We start from the raw sequence: 14,694 nt of genomic DNA, 5'->3' as shown, positions 1-14,694 counted from the left end.
GAATGGCACTGAACACTGTGCAATCATCAGCGAACATCCCCACTTCTGACCTTGTGATGGAGGGAAAGTTATTGATGAAACAGCTGAAGATGGTTTGGCCTAGGACACTGCCCTGAGGAACTCCTGCAACAATGTCCTGGGGCTGAGATGATTGGCCTCCAACAACCACAACCATCTTCCTTTGTGCTAGGTATGACTCCAGCCAGTGGAGAGTTTTCCCCCTGATTCCCATTGACTTCAATTTTACTCGGGCTCCTTGATGCCATACTCGGTCAAAGACTGCCTTAATGTCAAGGGCAGTCACTCTCGCCTCACCTCTGGAATTCAGCTCCTTTGTTTATGCTTGGACCAAGGCTGTAATGAGGTCTGGAGCCGAGTGGTCCTGGCGGAACCCAAACTGAGCATCAGTGAGCAGGTTATTGGTGAGTAAGTGCTGCTTGACAGCACTGTCGACAACACCTTCCAGCAGTTTGCTGATGATTGAGAGTAGACTGATGGGGTGCAAATTGGCCAAATTGGATTTGTCCTGCTTTTTGTGGACAGGACATACCTGGGCAGTTTTCCACATTGCTTGGTAGATGCCAGTGTTGTCGCTGTACTGGAACAGCTTGACTGGAGACACTGCTAGTTCTGGAGCCCAAGTCTTCAGCACGATAGCCAGGATGTTGTCGGGGCCCACAGCCTTTGCGGTATCCAGTGCGCTCAGCCTTTTCTTGATATCACGTGGAGTGAATCGAATTGGCTGAAGACTGGCTTCTGTGATGGTGGGGACCTCTGGAGGAGGCCGATATGGATCATCCACTCGGCACTTCTGGCTGAAGATGGTTGCAAACGTTTCAGCCTTGTCTTTTGCACTCGCGTGCTGGGCTCCCCCATCATTGAGGATGGGGATATTCATGGAGCCGCCTCCTCCCGTTAGTTGTTTAATTGCCCACCAGCATTCATGACTGGATGTGGCAGGACTGTAGAGCCTTGATCTGATCCGTTGATTGTGGGATCAGTTAGCCCTGTCTGTAGCATGCTGCTTCCCTTTTTTAGCATGCATGTAGTCCTGTGTTGCAGCTTCCCTAGGTTGGCATCTCATTTTTAGGTATGCCTGGTGCTGCTCCTGCACTCCTTATTGAGCCAGGGTTGGCCCCATGGCTTGATGGTAATGGTAGAGTGAGGGATATGACGGGCCATGAGTTTACAGATTGTGGTGGAGTACAATTCTGCTGCTGCTGATGGCCCACAGCGCCTCATGATTGCCCAGTTTTGAGCTGCTAGATCTGTTCTGAACCTATCCCATTTAGCACGGTGGTAGTGCCACACAACACTGTGGTATATGTGCCTTTAAGAGCCCCAGGTGTGCATAATGCCGGTAATTGCTACTTGGGCTATATAAGCCTGTGTATTGTGTATATCCTTTAGAAACCCCCCCCCCCCCCCCCCAGACTTTGCTTAGTAAATACCTATGAACCAACTCCTGTCTTCAGTGTCTTTATCAACACACGGACACTACAGTGGCGACGAAGTGGAAACGGACTTACCTGCAATTCGGCAGCACCTCAAGGACATCGATTCCTCCGGCGTCCAGAAGACTCAAGGAAGTGAGAGAAGCTGTGGTTTCACCGGCTAGCCAAGCTGGTGGCAGGTACTGCGCTAATCCTTCCTGGGCGTCAGGCTGGGGCTCCAGCGGCGGGCTCTACAGCTGAGACAGGCAGCGAAATCGGAGGCAAGCAATAACGGACTGGGAGGGAGCACTCGGGAGACGGCTGGCGCGGCAAGCAGGTCAGCGTTCAGACCTCCGGCGGGAACGAGTCTCCAACATTAAATTAAATAAATAAATAAATAAAGAGAACAGAAACCGCAGTAAACAGCGTTGTTATCGGCAGCAGCGGCGGGAAAGCGCGGGAAGCGCCATATCTTTGCTACAGCAAAGAAGAAAAAAAAAGCACGGGAAGCGCCATATCTTTTCTGAAATGCCTAAGTCTGGCAATATTGATGCTTTTGATAGCGAAAGAGAGCCTAATTTTGGCAATATTGATGTTTTTGATAACGAGATAGAGGATTGGACCACATGTGGAAAGAGTGGAGGTATATTGCACCGCAAATGGAATAGAAGATGGAAAAAAAAGCTTCAGTGCTTCTGGATCTAATGGGCGCAAAGACATACAAGCTGTTACGAAACTTAATCACTCCAGCCGAACCGATGGACAAGAATTTTGAGGAGATTGTTGATACCCTACACTGCCAATTCGAGGCAGGACTGGCAGATTCTCTGCGAGACAAATTCATCTGCGATCCCCTAAGTGTAGAAACACAAAAAAAGGTATCTTCTGAGAAAGATTTAACACTGGATAAGGCTTTCAGTGCAATAGGAGCTGCAAAGATACAGCAAAGGCCACAGGACTTCGGCACCCATGAAATGACACGGGGTTTCAAGAGATGTTATCGCTGCGGCAGATCCACCCATGACCAGAGGGACTGCTGGTTCAAGGAAAAAGCATACAGGCGATGCGGAAAGATGGGACACATTCCACGTGTGTGCCGATCTGAAAATAAAAAATCCACTAACGGGAAAAGAATCAATAAGGAAAAGCACAGAAAGGTACAAATGATGACGGACAGTAGCTCCGAAGACCAGAAGAGCGATAGCGACTCCGGGAACAAGAGACTAAGCTCTCTCAAATTACATAATGTAATTGCCAAAGAAGATTACCAGACCATTTGGGTTACCCTCACACTAGCAGGGTCCCCAGTTAAAATGGAGCTAGATACAGGATCAGCTCTGACCGTCATAAATCGACGGGATTACGAGCGGCTATTTCAGCATATACCTTTAAAAGACACATCCATTATCTTGAAAACATATATGGGGCAGAAAGTATACCCCAAGGGAAAAATAAGGGTGCCCGTTGTATACAACGGCAAGGAAATACAGAAGTTGTATTTATACGTTCTACAAGATGGTGGTCCACTGCTGTTGGGACGTGAATGGATCAGAAAAATATGTTTAGACTGGCACTCCATTCAGGCACTGACGGTGACCAGTAAGGAAAAAAATGATGATGACGTCATACCTGAACGATTAAAAGACATCTTGGCCAACGCCAAGGAAGTGTTTCAAGAGAAACTAGGAACCTTGAAAGGCATCACCGCCTCAATAAAAGTGGAAGATGCAGCAATTCCCAAGTTTTTTAAGGCAAGACCGGTGCCATACGCAATTCGTCCAGCAGTCGAGGCAGAGCTGGAGAATTTGGAAAAGGCAGGCGTATTATCTAAAATAGATTGGAGCGAGTGGGCAACACCCATCGTCCCAGTCATGAAGAAAGCATTGAAGGGTGATGGATCTGAAGAACAGAGAAAAATTCGCATCTGTGGAGAGTTTAAGGTGACTGTAAACCCGGTCCTTCACACGGTACAGTATCCTCTTCCGAGGATAGAAGATATTTTCGCCTCACTATCCGGAGGGAAACGTTTCACCAAAATTGACTTGGCACAGGCATACCTACAGATGGAGGTTGAAGAGGCCTCTAAAAAATATCTCACGATAAATACACACAAAGGTCTGTACCAGTACAATCGACTGGTTTTCGGAGTAGCATCCGCTCCAGCTATCTGGCAAAGAGCTATGGAGCAAGTCCTCCAAGGGATTCCGGGGACTCAATGCTACCTAGACGACATCCTTGTAACAGGAGAAAACGACAACGAGCACCTTGCCAATTTGGAGCAGGTGCTCACTAGGCTGAAAGAACGGGGCCTACGAGCAAATCGCCCCAAGTGCGAATTTTTCCAAAATCAGATATATTGTGGCCACATAATTAATAATGAAGGGTTGCATAAGTCACCTGAAAAAATTGAAGCAGTTATAAAAGCCCCAGCACCTGAAAATGTTTCACAATTAAGGTCATTCCTGGGATTAATAAATTACTATCATAAATTTTTACTGAACTTATCAACTCTTCTACACCCTCTTAATGAACTGCTACAAACAGGAGTAATTTGGAAATGGAACGAAGACTGCAAAAATGCCTTCCATAAATGCAAAGACTTAATCACATCCAAAGAAGTTTTGGCTCATTACAACCCATCACTGCCAATCAGACTGGCGTGCGATGCATCCCCTTACGGTATTATCGCATAAATTCCCTGATGGCTCGGAACGGCCGATAGCTTTTGCGTCACGCTCATTGAACTCAGCTGAGCGTAACTATGCCCAAATCGACAGGGAAGCACTCAGCCTGGTATGGGGAGTAAAGAAATTCAACCATTACCTACACGGACAAAAATTTACCTTGTTGACTGACCATCAACCCCTCATCTCCATATTCAACCCTAAAAAGGGTGTTCCCATTATGACAGCACAAAGGCTACAGCGGTGGTCCCTTTTTCTAGGGGCACACCAATACAACACAGAATACAAAGGATCAAAACAGCATGGGAATGCTGACGGTTTATCGCGCCTACCGTTGCCAACGGTAGAAGAGGCACCTACAGTGGACCCAATGGAGATGTTCCACTCTACCATAGTGGAATGTCTACCAGTAACAAATTCTGCCATTGAAAGGGAAACGAGAAATGACCCGACTCTTTCACGGGTCTACGATTTAACAGTGAAAGGATGGCCAGCACATGGCGAACCACTGTTGCCAGCATTCTCGCAAAGAAGAGAACAGCTGTCAGTGTGCCGAGGAACCTTGATGTGTGGATCCAGAGTGGTGATTCCACCCAAACTCCAGGATAAAGTGCTAAAGGAGCTTCACGAGGGGCACCTGGGTGGAGTGAAAATGAAGAACCTAGCCAGGGCGTTTGTATGGTGGCCAGGTATCGATGGAGACATCGAAGAAATGACCAAGAGCTGCCTAGGATGCCAGAAGGTCCAAAACGCTCCACCACAAGCCCCTCTGCATCCATGGGAGTGGCCCTCCTCTCCCTGGCAAAGGGTACACATCGACTTTGCTGGTCCATTTATGGACTCGATGTTCTTGATCGCGGTTGATGCACACTCCAAGTGGCCGGAGGTAATAAAGATGTCCTCCACCACCACGGAAAAAACCATCACAGTATTAAGGACCATATTTGCCAGGAATGGGCTGCCGGAACAGATCTGTTCTGATAATGGACCGCAATTTGTGTCCGAAGAATTCAGAAAGTTCTTAAAAAAACAATGGGGTTAAGCACTACACGTCCGCCCCATACCATCACGCCACCAATGGATTGGCTGAAAGGTTTGTCCAGACCTTCAAGAAGGCCATAAAGGCCATGGGTAATGAAGACGACAAAACTTCAGCACAAGGTGGATAACTTCTTATTCGCATACAGGAATGCAACACATATGGTTACCAACCAAACTCCCGCCATGATGTTCTTCAATAGAAACCTAAGATGCCGGCTGGATTTGGTCAAGCCCAACATCAGAAGGGACGTGGAGAACCGGCAGTTTCAAGGCATGAATGAAAGGCCAACTAGAACCTTCCAGATAGGTCAACAAGTTTTGGCCCGGGACTACCGTACCGAGAAATGGCAGCCTGGAACTATCTGCACACGACTAGGACCACTGATGTATACCGTGGACATCGGAGAAAGCATAATAAGGCGCCATGCTGACCAAATCATTAAGTCATCCGAAAAGGGACAGCCTACACCACCACTCTATACATCTAACGATGAAGTAGAGATACCCATATCTACCTCCGATCCGGTGATACTGGAACCCGATGAACCCGACACTGGCATTCAAGCCGAATCAGCTTGGTATGATTCTGTGAGTATGACTGTCGGGCTGTTGCTTGAGTAGTCTGTGCGACAGCTCTCCCAATTTTAGCACAAGTGCCCAGATGTTAGTGAAAGAAAGACTTGCATTTATATAGCGCCTTTCACGACCACTGGACGTCTCAAAGCGCATCACAGCCAATGAAGTACTTTTTGAAGTGTAGTCACTGTAGGAAACGTGACAGCCAACTTGAGCACAGCAAGCTCCCACAAACAGCAATGAGCAGGTAATCTGTTTTAGTGATTTTGATTGAGGGATATATATTGGCCAGGACACCGGGGATAACTCCCTTGCTCTTCTTCGAAATAGTGTCACCTGAGAGAGCAGACGGGGCCTCGGTTCAACGTCTCATCCAAAAGACGGCACCTCCGACAGTGCAGCACGGGAGTGTCAGCCTAGATTTTTGTGCTCATGTCTCTGGAGTGGGACTTGAACCCACAACCTTCTGACTGTGAGGAGGACTTTGCAGGGTCGACTGGGCTGGGTATGCCTTTGTCGTGTCCAAAGCTGGTGCCGAGGTTGACCTGTCCGTTTTAAAAATTATTATTGTTTCTTGTAGCGGTTTGTTACAACTGAGCGACTTGCTAGGCCATTTCAGAGGGTGGTTAAGAGTCAACCACATTGCTGCGGGTCTGGAGTCACATACAGACCAGACCGGGTAAGGACGGGTTTTTACGGCAATCCGTACTTTCATGGTTACCATTACTGATACTAGCTTTTTATTCCAGCTTTATTTAATTAACTGAATTTAAATTCCCCAGCTGCTGTGGCGGGATTTGAACTCGCGTCTCTGGATTACTAATCCAGTAACATAACCACTATGCTACCATTCCTGTATCACTGAGCTTGAGTGGATACCTAAAACAGACCCGAAATTATGGCCTGGATTTTGCAGGGCTGATGACGGCCTCCTCCTTGCATGCGCGAAAACCCGGAACTTGTGGTCTGTCAAGGTTCGCCTTTACAGATCCTCTGAACCGAAAGAAAAATCACTCTCGCTGGTGCAAAGTTGGACTATTTGCCCAACTACGCAGCAAATGCTCACAAAACCCTTATGCCTGGTAAAAGCAGGTTTAGAGCCTGCTTTTACCAGGGTAAGGGTTAACGTAAATGTTAAATAAAAAATTTAAAAATCATCCACAATCATTTAAAATTAGTTTATGTAAATTTTGGTCTAGATTAAAATATTTAAAATTATTTTTCAAAATATTAAATTTTTATTGTAAATGCTTCATTAAAGGGCCTTTTAATTAAATGTGAAAATAGGAACATTTATTTTTATTAGAATTGTGTAAATTCTTTAATTATTTGGGGATTCCATTTGCTTGTCATTGGGGATTCCATTTGGAAATGACTGCAGTGGAATCCTCCTTTTCTGATGGGAGGACCTGGCCCATGTAATCCCAGGGACCCTTCCGAACCGCCTGTGTCCCTGGGATCCGTGGGCCATTACGCAGGCGTATACCTGCAGGCCCAGAACCTGAAGTCTCCAAAGCCCGGGAGCCGGCAGGTAGGTTCGTATTTGTTTTCGGGTCGGTGGCGTACGCCGGAGCTACGCCTCTGACTGCAAATTCCGCCCCTATGTCACAGAAAACAGCAGTTGTCTTTAGTTCTCAGTAGTCAGTGTTGATGTAGGCATTGTAATGATGATGAATGGACATTTATTGACCTTCTAACATCATTTTGAGTGTGTTTATATTTAGAGACATTCTCTTCACAATCAGTTTCTGACAATGTATGAAATGAGTAAAACCAGCTAGAAGCAATCTGGAAAAATTAAAGCATGGAGGTGAAGATTCTATGAATGTACAGGAAACTTTCATTTAACGGGAGGTTAAAAGTCCGGAAAGCTCTATCTACCGGCAAAATTCAGGAGCCGTTTTCTATAAGTTTTTTTACTTCTCGTTGCATTTTTTTTCCCAGTCAGGCTCTGCAAGGTCTGTAGCTAAGCAACAGCTTCAGCTAGAGACACTTGCAGCTGCAGCCGACTGTTTTGAAGCTGTTGCTAAGCAACAGGGTTTGTTGATTCACACGGAGCTGAAAAGCGCTGTATGTTTTAACATTGCCGCTGGTTTATACGGCAGTTTTGATCTAACGGCACCAGCTCGGTCCCATCCGTGCCGGATACCAGAAAGTTTCCTGTAACTTTTTTTAACCGAAGTAAATCTATTTGATTATCATTCGGTGTTGGATTCTAGTGAACCATAAAGCCAGTTTAACATACAATCAATCATTCTTCTTATTTAAAAAATCTTTATAGATAAACGAGAGGTTTTAACTTCTGGTTTGGGATCTAACCCCTTCCCTGGCAAGCATGTGTGTGTATATTTGTAATTTTTAAACGTATTATATGGGCCACATTTATCTCTGAGTGTCACTCGCTTATCAGCGCAAAGAATCTCCCACACCAATAGCACGACATGTAACTCATCAAAGTGATATTTAACATTTGATGGCATTAGCCACAACATTTGTGGTGTAAACTAAGGGTAGAAATATCTGCTCACTAAATCTGGAGTCCGGCTTCCTGGCCTGTGTTTTCAGCGAGTCAGAGAACATTTTAGAAGTTATTTCTACTGGTTTACAAGAAGATCTTGCTAACTGGCCTGGTAGGTGTTTGTTTTTTTCCATTTTCTCCTGTTTCCTTATTTTGTCTTTTCCTGTTTTTCACTTCCTTGACTTTCTCATTCTTAGTTCAGTTCTTATTTGTTTTCTGTTTGTTTTCCACACCTCATTCAGTATCCTCTGCATAGTACAATAGTAACCCCAGGTTATTAAAAGATCCAAGTAACATGAACATAATTCCAGTCCCATTTTTCCTGGAGATTATGTCACAAAATGGCCAATGTGAGTCTCTTCCCATGCTGTAAAAAGTAAAGTCCATTTTCCCTCTGTTTTCTGTGTGATGATTTGTTAAGCATGAGTTTTCTTTTTCTTGTGGAAAAGGTTACTTCAGTCATTGTATTCCTTGGAATTTGTTAAGTACCTGTTTGGCAGCACTCTTGTCACTGAGTCGCAAGGTTCAAGCCTCAATACAGATTTGAGCATGAAATCTAGATTGACGCTCTGGGAGGGAGTGCTGCATTGTCAGAGGTACCAACTTTTGGATGAGATGTTAAACCGAAGCCCTGTCTGTCTGCTCAGGTAGATGCAAAAGAGCCCAAGCACTTCTCAGAGAAGAGCAGGGAGTCCTCTTCATGTCCTGGCCAACATTATTCACTCAATAAACATCACCAAAAATTAACATTCATTTGCCGTCTTGCTTGCTGTGCGCAAATTGGCTGCTGCATTTGCCAACATAACATCAGTGACGGCAATTCATAAGTCACCCATTGGTTATGAACTGTTTTAGGACAGCCAGATAATGTGAAATGCACATTTCTTTTTCTGTATTGTTTAAGAATGCCTTTGTTCATTACATATATGTACCCTTCTAAGTGTAACTGGGCTTTGTTTGGTGGTAGACAGCGACTCTTCATTGCCGTTGTTTGATGCATAACCAACTCATATGAAGTGTGTCTGCTCTTTATCCACGAGGCCAGTTGAAGAGGAAGCCACTTGTTCAAGATTGGACTTTTTGCACCAACCAGCCATAGCAATTCAATGCTCCAAAACCACATCACCATCCCATTTTGATGATCATTCTCTCCATCCTCTTCCTTGGTGCCAGGAGGTATGGGGAGTGACTAAGTGTGGCATGGGACTGGCACATGAAGTTGTCTATTTGCAACATCTGGTAATTTTCTTCTCGAGCAGCTTTCAAGCACGTAAATATACTGATTTTTAATTACACTCAACACAGTGCTTGGTATCCATTAAACATTCTGCATCAAGTAAACCTTCCGCACTGCCATCATTGAGATACCCAGTACCAGACGTCATCAAGTCTTCTGATGCAGGATCTGGTGATTTCTAGCCCCAACTTCAAACTGGTGTTTGGATGTAGCTATGACACTGACTGATGAGCACAGGTATCTGAGGGCAATTTGACCAGCACTTGGGGCACTGTGACGTTACCCTCAATAATGTGTTAATTGCCCAACCGTTAACCCCAGATTCTGAGTGAGTCTTCAATCCATCAGTTCATTATGTAAGTTTGTTGTAGTTGATGCCCCACACTAATGTGACTACTTAAAACCCAAGGGTCAAAATCACTACGGACCCGGTAGCTTCCATTTCCCCAGCATCTTCTAAATTAGGGCTGACCTTTTTAGCAAGAGAGTGAATGTCTTGGTTCAGGAACTGGCAGAGTATATTACTCTCTTTCTTCCTACTATTCTTGGGGCCTCAGAAAATCTACAGCCTTTGCTGTGGAGGTTTAGTTGTAAAACCCAGAGTCTACGGATGCGAAGCACCCCCACCCTTTCCTTTCAAAGCCTCTACTGGACTCCCAAATTCAGCTCCTTAACCTTTTTATAAGTCCAACATGGACTGGAGCTTGATGGTCTTGGTTCCAGAGGGTTTTTCAAACTTTCAGCTTTTGGGTATTTGTCTTGCTGTCCTCTAAGTACATTGTCAGCAAGAGAGGTACAGGGTAAAGGCCTCTTGCACCAGCAAGCCACCGACTCCTCAAGTCCAGCACCACATCATGATACATCATCTCTACAGAGCAAGGTCTGGACCTCAGAAAAAGAATCCAAATGTCTGGATTTGCGGACAGGGCTAAATTGTAAGCTTTCAGTTAGCTTTGTAGATTTTTAAAGAACGCAACTGGGAAAAATATGCTAAAAGTCTAGACACATTCAACTTAGGGCTGTCAAATTATTTTTAAAAATTAATCATGATTAATCTTTCGATAACTTTTTAATCTGTTACTTGCTTTTAATCGCATGTTTAAACAATACAGTTACTGCATGCACCTCATTCAAGTTTGTTTTATTACTGATATTATTACATGGAGTTAAATAGAAAAATGTGGACGAAATATCAGCAGCTATGGAAGGAGAGACACAAAAAAATATGTAATATATTACCACGGTTTGCAGAGAAATATCAGTTGTATTCAACCAAGGAGTCTTAGAACTTTGTAGTCATGAGCAGGAGAATGTTTATCTACGACAATTTTTACATTCAGTTGGAACAGAAGAAAACAAATTGAGAAAGTGTGAATTTTAATGATGTATCTTTTATGGAAAACTGTCTTTGTTTCTAAACGCTACAAAAAGTTTTTTTTTTTGCTTCCACAGCTTGGCATGGAGGATGAAGACGTGGTTGAAGTTTATCAGGAACAGACAGGAGGGTGGTTGAGAGTCTAACTCCTGGTCACTGTATCAGAATCCCGATCATCTGTATAATTTCTTTATTGTTTCTTGTTGGCTGTAATCACTGATTTTATATAAAAAAAAAGAAAAAAAATCAAGCAACTTTCATATGGTTTGTACGACACGTTGATGCCCAGCTGGAAGTTCTTATTTTCAGTATATACTATAATACAACCAATTCCGTATATTTAGCATAAATGGCCAAAAAAAAGGCCAACTGAGGTTTTTTTTAATAGAAGTTTGTGACTTGAGTACCATGGCTTTATAAATTCATATTTTTCATTACATAAATAAAGACCGTTTTGGAAGTGCTTTTTTTCAAATTGTAGGAAAAAATGGATTTAAGAATGCTGTGTAAAGGTTTCTGACATGTAAAGATATGTTCTAAAAGATACATTCCCAAATGTCATACTGAAATTGTAAGTTAAAAGCAGCAAATTATCTTGCTTTCTGGTCCTTAATTATTTGGCCAAACAAAATTTTAACGTTTTCTGTTCAGAAACTTTTAGGGAGAAAAAAAGCACAAACGCTGCACCATGTATAAGGTGGTTATGAACTCACAAGCTGTTTAAAAATGTGGTACAACGGCAGTAACCATACAGTACTGCCTTTGTATTGCATGAAAATACCCTTGTGAAAAACAGAGTGACTGTGCCAGGATCATTGTTCATCATGCTGTTCCCTGTTGGTTTAACCCTTTCAACCGCTTAAACCTATTTGTCTATTGGAGCAAAATGCTTCCGGGACACTGAAAACTTACAATTAACTTTGCACGGGTATCTTTTTCTCTTTTGTGAAATTAACATGGTTAGTTTGTGTAATAGACACAAAAAGCTGTGCAGTTCAAAAAATACTTCAAGACAAACTACGACAGACAGACTGTACCGCCACACTAGACTTTTCAGTGAAATCAGTCAGTGAAGGGGTTACGTAGAGATTACTTGTAGAAGAAAGTGGCAGGAAATAATTCAGATTTACTTGGTCTTGTTCATTGTAGATACCAGTCGATCTAGTTTAATTTCAGGAGAGGGTTTCTTTTAAGTGAATACCTCACAATTTACTTGCAATCATTCACTGCTTCTTCATTTGCTGCAGTATAACTATCATAGCTGTTGCAACTTTTAAAAAAATGAACATAAAAATTTAATTATTTGTATGTACCCCATATGCATTAGGCATTTAAGGCCACAAATTCAACACTGCTTATCTGTTGGAAAGAAACAGTGTTGAGAATTTTTGAGAGAACAGCTATCAATAGCTGTAAACTGATTTTAGAACGCTGTACTTGATAAAATATGGGAGACATTTTTGACTACTCCTACATGGGTGTGATTCAGTCAGACTGGATTTGATGGATGTGGTACAGAAAGGGGGAGGAAGCTGTCTTCTGATTAGCTGTATGCAGACTATACCAGTGCAGTTCTTTGCCATTACAACCATGCCATCAGAAGAATTGTAACCATTTGCATAAACATGCTGAAGAGTCTAGTTTACCCCCAAGTAACCAACGGATATAATGTTGTAAGAGCAGTTTTAATTAAAAAATAATTGTTGAAAAATCCTTTTGGTCGTTTGATCTAAACCGTTAAGCGACCCAATTTTTATTTGTGTTTGCTTATGCTCATGGAATCCCAAAAATTTCTTACACAGTTCTTAAGAAGATATGAATGAGGGTTGTTCAACTTTGTACATAATCTTATGTTAAGATGCTGAATAAAAACATGTTGAGAAAATAAGCGACCAGAACACTTATTGAGAAAGTGCTAGTTTTGTTTGTGTTTAACAACACCCTCACACTGAAACTCGTAAGTTGTTTTCAGTAATAAAAGGCTGTTAGGTGGTAACTAATAATAAGTAGTGAGTTAGAGCTCTTTTCTTTCACTTCAAGGGCCCAAGTTAAAATTCAGCCCAGACTGATACAGTCAAAACCTTTGTCTATTAGCTGACAGGGTTCTAAATGAAATGAGTTTAGAACAGTCTCAACCTAGTTTGTTAATGAGTATTGAGTTCACAGCACAATACTTTCCATAATATGGAAATATATTGACCAAAATCATACAAGTGGCTGGTATACACCTCTATCACATCATACCAATCCCTATCTCTGTAACCTCCTCCAGCCGTACAATCCTCCAAGATCTCTGTGCTCCTCTAATTCTGGCTTCTTTCGCATCCCTGATTTTAATCACTCCACCATTGGCAGCCGTGCCTTCAGCTGTGGAATTCCCCCTCTACCTCTCCTCCTTTTAAGACGCACCTTAAAACCTACCTCTTTTGACCAAACTTTTGGTCACCTGTCCTTATTTTGCTCTGTAGAAGAAAGACTTGCATTTATATAGCACCTTTCATGACCTCAGGACGTCCCAAAGTGCTTTACAGCCAATGAAGTACTTTGTGAAGTGTAATCACTTGTAATTGATGTCAAATTTTCATTTGATAATGCCCCTGTGAAGCACCTTGGGACGTTTTACTATGTTAAATGTGCTATATAAATGCAAGTGGGAAATAGAAGATTCACACTTTGTAGGAGTCGGTCTTCCGAATTTGTAGGATAAAGCACATTACTGACCAGAGTACAGGGAGGTGGACCCTGTACCTACCCAATGTTATACCTTATCTAGGAATGCTCGATACTAGGACTCGGTGCTCAAATTGGAAAAGCATTCTATTCTTTGGCAAATCCTCCCACTCTCCAAAAATTGACATGTTTGAAGTATGTAAAGATTAATTGTACAATAAATGCTATGGATGGTCCATTCCTTGCTTATTTCACTTAATGTTTTCACTGCTACAAATAAAGTGCATGGTTTTAATTTCAGAACTGAACTTTACATTTCATACAGGTGTGGAAAATAAAGAAAGGGCAAAGCTCAGTTTTCAGTGGACGTATCAAATAACAAACATTTTAAAAAGGTGGTCACGCTCATTAGTGATCTCGGTGGCTTAATAATTGATCTTTGGAGGCTGCCATTTTCATGGGGTTCTGCCAAACCTGATCTAATTTAGCACAATAATGCAACATTACACCGTTTCTGGAAGTTGAATTGCCACCACCTTCAGCTGCTTTAAAAGGTCACTAGTGTGGATTAGCGAAAATTGCAAAAGACAATTATAATAAAACACTGACCTGAAATTTGTAATCCAAAAGGAAATATCTAAACTCTTCTAAAACACAGCTAACTAAAATGGTCCTGGATTATTTCTTTATCACCAAAGTAATTTTCTATCAAAATATATTTTAGATCTGAAGAAAACCAGTAAAATAAACTTTAATGTAATGTCACCAAAGCTGATGCATAATGAGAGAAATAGGGAAAAAAATTGAATCAACAGTTTCTTTTTTAGGTATACTCTAAACATATGTGTGCCAGGTAACACTTTCTGTACAGCATTTAATCTATTTTGGAGATGGTATTACCAAGAGTTAGGAAATAGTGTGCAAGCTCACCCAATGGCTGTGGCCTAGAAATTGGAACCTTTAGCCCCGGCAGGTTTTGAAGAATAAAATGGCGGCTGCCCTGCTTCCAGCAAGGATCGCGGTGGCCGCCATTTTGGGCAGGTCGGCAGCGCTGCCATTGCCTGCGCTCACCGCAAGTATTTTAATGACGTCAATCGCCGTGCAACTCTGCAGAGTATGTCCAGCCCAGTGAGATAGCTCATGGTGATTGCTGCAGAAAC

The 14,694-nt window shown here is 42.7% G+C and overlaps 1 protein-coding gene across 1 annotated transcript in view; it reads left to right on the top strand.

Annotated features, from left to right (window-relative positions):
* Positions 1–13,770, top strand: part of sumo1 (small ubiquitin like modifier 1) — a 55,639-nt gene extending 41,869 nt beyond the window's left edge. The window contains exon 5 of the mRNA XM_085966251.1: positions 10,942–13,770. Within this exon, the coding sequence (XP_085822377.1) occupies positions 10,942–11,010 (69 nt within the window). The 3' untranslated portion in view covers positions 11,011–13,770. The remainder of the gene's footprint in view (positions 1–10,941) is intronic.
* Positions 13,771–14,694: the final 924 nt, after the last annotated feature.

The sequence above is a fragment of the Somniosus microcephalus genome, chromosome 24 (assembly GCF_052327205.1).
Source record: "Somniosus microcephalus isolate GS21.2 chromosome 24, FLI_Smic_1.0, whole genome shotgun sequence".
Classification (NCBI taxonomy): Eukaryota; Metazoa; Chordata; class Chondrichthyes; order Squaliformes; family Somniosidae; genus Somniosus; species Somniosus microcephalus.
This window is presented reverse-complemented; position numbering and strand designations above follow the sequence as displayed.